Source organism: Penaeus chinensis, chromosome 31 (assembly GCF_019202785.1).
Source record: "Penaeus chinensis breed Huanghai No. 1 chromosome 31, ASM1920278v2, whole genome shotgun sequence".
NCBI lineage: Eukaryota > Metazoa > Arthropoda > Malacostraca > Decapoda > Penaeidae > Penaeus > Penaeus chinensis.
In genome coordinates this window covers 26,277,670-26,282,669 of record NC_061849.1, presented here as the reverse complement: position 1 = coordinate 26,282,669, position 5,000 = coordinate 26,277,670, and the positions used below count along the sequence as shown (strand labels likewise).

Sequence of the window (5,000 nt, the reverse complement as noted above, 5' to 3'; positions counted from 1 at the left end):
ATATTTATTTATACGCACTTTCAACATGGTATGTTTATAGACAATTTCCTTCATTGAACTCTCACGCAATTTGTTCTTGGTTTTTAGGGAAAAAAGTGGATGGGAACAACGCAGGTGCAGTGCACGTCATTATGAAACGCAAATATCGTCAGTACATGAATCGAAAGGGTGGCTTTAACAGACCTCTCGACTTTGTGGCATAAAATCACCCCACTCCAGGGAATCAAATGCTTAAAATTTGTTTGAAGAAGAAGGATACATTATTTTATTATCATTTGGGCAGTACCTTGAAAGTGCACTTGCCTGACACAGATTTTCTTGAAGAAGATAGGGAATTCATCCTTTTATTCTCTCGCTGCCGCTACATTTCTCTTGGAATTAAACTTTTTAAGAAAAATTTAGTTAGGTTACACTTATCTTGCAAGCAAATGGATTAGCTCTGCTCTTCTGATGCCAGTGGGAACACAGTCATGACCAGAAAAAGGAAAAGATTTAGAGACTACAGTAGTGACTAAGATATGTTCATCTCTATTATCTAATAGATACAAATATTTTGTTTTCTCCTCCAGTCCTTTCCTTTTCCCAACTATCCTTACTAGACTTCCAATCAATCAGGAACTACCAAAAACGTCATGTGTTGATGCAGGAAAACGGAATTTAAATGTAAACATAATATCAGTTTTATTTAGCACTTTTATTGATGTCTTAGGTGGTTCAACCTATTACTGGGCAAAAATTATTTTTTGAACCCATTATGCTAGGATGGCATGACATGCATGCAGTGTTCACTACGATTTTAGTTTATTAAATGTGTTTGCCATCGATGGCTCCTCCATAAGTGGTGAGTCACCAAGGAGTCAATTACTAGAACTACCTATCTCATCTTTTTACCCTTTTTCCTTGATTTTTTTTTTTTTTTTTTTTTCCCCTTGCTTTCTTTCTTGTTTTTGTTCTTCTTTTTCTCTTTTGCTATAAGCTTTTTAATAAGATTATCATGATCATAATGTCAGTAATGGTAATAGAAATTATATTAATAGTATCAGGAAAAAAAAAATCAGGGAATAAGAAAATTGACTTGAGATCATGCAGGGCCTATTAATTGACACTTTGGTGGATGAAACTTGTAGAGCCATCTATGTACAACAAAATTCACAAAAAATAAAGAAATAAATACAGTGGACCTTACATAAGCATGCAGCAACTGGTTAAGGATGATAATGTATGATAGCGTTATTTTGATTTTGACACTATGGATAGTGTAATGACCCCCCCCCCCCCCCCCCCCCCCCCCCCGTTATTGGAGAAAACAGGTTACAAAGAATTACACTTTTTTGAAGTAGAAGGTGTAGCCAAAACTCTGGTGGCTTATTTATATGTAGATATATCTTCATCTTGTGAAGCCATGATCTGTAACATCTACCAATAAAAGAGATTTTTAGTAAATGGTTTTCATTACCCATCTATCTGCAGTTAATCTCAAAACCTTTTATCTTATTTTATGTATCAAGTTATAGCTTCTCATCTCTCTTCAGTAAAATGTGTCTATTAAATTCACTTCTCATATAATCTTCCTTTTCACTCCCCCCCCACTTTTTTTTTTTTTTTTTTTTACTTTCTTACTTTCTGTTTTCCTTCGCTTTACTCTCCTTCAGCTCATTGGTGCTTCTCCCCATACACGTACTACAGGACCAGTAGGCAGGCTTAGATTTAGCAAGTGGAATTCCCTTTAAGACAAATAATTTCTATAGCCGAAGATTATTACAGGTTTCGAGGACTTGTATGTAAAAATCATAGTTTTTCCCCCTTGCACTTTGAAGATTTTTTTTATCAATGTTCACAATAGTTTCTTTAGTGCACACTGAATTTGAACTATTTTTTGGCTGTTTTGTCACTTGTCAGTCAATGGAAAAATGCTCTTTTTTTTATGTTTATAAACATTTTTATTTTGGGAGGAGACATTCATCACAGATTTTAGTTGATCTACCACAGTATTCATTTTAATGAAATAGGAACAGGGACCCTAAATTCTACTTGACATGTGTTATAAAGTTGCACTGTCAACCCCCTAAAGCCTACAATTATTTGAAATGTAGTAGTTTGTAGATACTGTAAAGTATGTATTGTACTGATAATGAGTATTACATACATAGGTATGTACCTGAATTGATAACTGCATTTAGTGTGATACTCCTAGGCAAAGCATTTCAGACAGGAATATTGATGAAGCTGTTTGAATAATGTCAGTTCACATTACACCTTCCTGTGTGACTGGTGATTAGATATGCTGATTCCATTAGTAGTGATCCATGGCATTAAAATTATTTGTATCCTTTGGGCATTACAGTCTGACTACAATGCTAAAAAACATAATTGGCATTAGTCATCCACATAATATGAGGGTGTACTGTCCAGAGACTTGGACATCATGCATATCCTTTCAGAGCAATTGCTAAACATCTCAAAACATTATGGAAGAACTTAAAAAATCAAGAAATAATTTGTATTTCCCTAAAGCCACATAAAAATTCCTGCCATAAGATTTTCATGATTGTTAATATAATAAAAGCCATATAATATTTTCTATTGGTCATAAGTTTCACAAATACTACTATGCCTTCAAAAAGTAGAAACTTTATTTCTTTTGGAAAAAATATATAACCAGAATAGTTTTCATGACTAGAATTTCTGTGTAAGAATGGTGTGAATCCTGGCCATGGAAAAAAAAAATTGCATATAGCATTGCCTCACCAATCACCAGATTTCATAATATATTGAAGACCTGTCACAAATGCAAGATATTTTCATGGATAGTCAAAGCTATAGATAATGCTTCCCAACCAATGAGTCGAGATGCAGCAGGGTGAAACAATTGTCAGCCAATATGCCAGGTGTTTATCAGTACTCATATTAAGATTTTGCAGGGAAGACATACCTAAATGTATTACAGTTGGATAATAAAGTTTACAGATTTCTGATTTAGTTTTCTATTTTTTTTCTTTTTTTTCTTTCTTTCTCTTTCTTTCATTTTCTTTGTTTCTTTCTTTCTTTCCCTCTCTCTTTCTTCCTCTCTTTCTTTCTTTCTTTCTTTCTCTCTTTTTCTTTCTTTCTTTCTAAGCCTAGAAATTATTTTGGGGTCATGGATGGGGCAGAGTTTTGACAAAAAGGTTGAGAACCATTTTTATAGATTATTAACCTGGAGTTAGAGAGTTTGCTGTACATCTGGACTCCTTGTAATGCATGTGACAGTTTAAAAAAGGGTTATTATCAGTCACAAAATATCTGCCTTCCTCATTGATAGAAGAAAAATAGAATATGAGATAAGAATTTTATTAACAGGTAGAATAGTATCCTGTGTGTGTTTATATTCTCTCTCTCTTTCTTTCTTGTCCTCTATCCCTCTCTCTCTCCTATTCATTTCTCTCTCATCCACTCTGTCTCTCCTCTTTCTCCCCACTTTGTCTCTCTTTATTTCTCTCATTTTATTATTCTTGTGAAGGACAAGATTATAAGTTTTATTTCCAAGATGGAAAGAACTTAAGGCACTACTTGTTTCATTCTTGTTTTATTCTCAGGAAGGTTGTTTTTTAGTGTATGGGGAGCAACTTGTAGTGATGGTAAGAAGCACGAAGAACTTCCTGATTATGAAGAGTACAAAGAGTGGTTGAACAAAAAAATGGAAATTAGATATGCTGAGAAGGAAAAGGAATTTGCAGAAATGAAAGCAGTAAGTATTTGTGTGACCTTTTGACCTCTACATCTCTCACTCTGTATGTGTGTGTGAGGCTGATATACTCTTGCAGTACCCTTCATTGTTTATGCTTTCAACCACATCCATTTGGATTAAAGTCCCAGAGTGTTACCCAATGGAAACTTTTTCAGCAATATATGAAGGAGCGAGAAGAGCGTCAAAGAAGGCTTGATGAAGGAAGACGGGCAAATTTTGAAAGAAGATCTCGAGAAAGTGGATACAGAGATGAGAGGTCAAGCCGTTCTCCAAGAAGGTATTTTCATGTTGTGGAATTTCTTTCTTTTTTCTTCTTATTCCTCTCTTGCCTCATGTCCCTTTTTCTGCAATTTCACTGTTCCCTACACATTTCATAATATGAATAAAAGACTTATTCCATCATACCAATATAATCTGAACAGCAACTAGAAGACAACCACAGAGGGGTTATAGCTTTACTAATACAGTAAACTAAATAAAAGATATGGTGTGAAATTTTGTTCAGTGCAATAGAATCTTATCTGTGTATTTTCATTGGCAAATGATAAGGGTTCAGTACATATTCAGTACATTTGATAAATTATCCTATTGGATTTGGATGCTTAACTGCCATCATGTGGCCCAAAATACATTAGGCATACATGAGTGACCACCCGGCCGGGTTTCAGCATGTAGGCTGGGTGCACATAAACACTTGCGTGCGGTGACATGACTTTCAGCATTTCCTTTGCAATGTTGTGTTTTTTTTTCTGCATAAGCATTCTTATTTTTTTTGCTATTTTCCAATGTCTATTTGTCATTTGATTTACTTTATCCAGATGATAAGAGAATGTTTTCCTTGCACAAATTTTACATCATTTCTTTAGGTAGTCCATAACTCAGTGCAATAATAACAATAATAAGTAATATTTTGTTATTTGTATTTAAAAAAAAAAATTGTAATATTAAATTTTCTGTAACAACCTGCGCCACCGGTTATGACAGGCAGAAATAGGATCCTGAGTACGGAAATAGCATCCTCCATGGAGCTATGCTCTTCCAGTCATGGCTCATGGACACTACATTCCACACTGGTTTATCGATGGAAATAATGTGAAAGTTTCTTCCTAAATGCCAAATAAATCTAATCACCTCTCAAGAGCATGTTGATATACTTGTGGTGAGTCATTCCCATCACCCCTGCCTTAAGCTGAAATGGTCATGACAGCGAGTTCCTTTCATCCAGGCCCACTTTCAGATTTTCCCCTGATGGCATTTTCACGGCACCTCTCTTTTG

The 5,000-nt window shown here is 34.8% G+C and overlaps 1 protein-coding gene across 4 annotated transcripts in view; it reads left to right on the top strand.

Annotated features, from left to right (window-relative positions):
- LOC125042265 (RNA-binding protein 25-like) overlaps positions 1–5,000 on the top strand; it is a 34,931-nt gene that overhangs the window by 19,830 nt on the left and 10,101 nt on the right. For all 4 annotated transcript variants that reach the window (XM_047637816.1, XM_047637817.1, XM_047637814.1 and 1 more), the window contains exons 6-7: positions 3,573–3,724; positions 3,880–4,001. In XM_047637816.1, the coding sequence (XP_047493772.1) occupies positions 3,573–3,724; positions 3,880–4,001 (274 nt within the window). The remainder of the gene's footprint in view (positions 1–3,572; positions 3,725–3,879; positions 4,002–5,000) is intronic.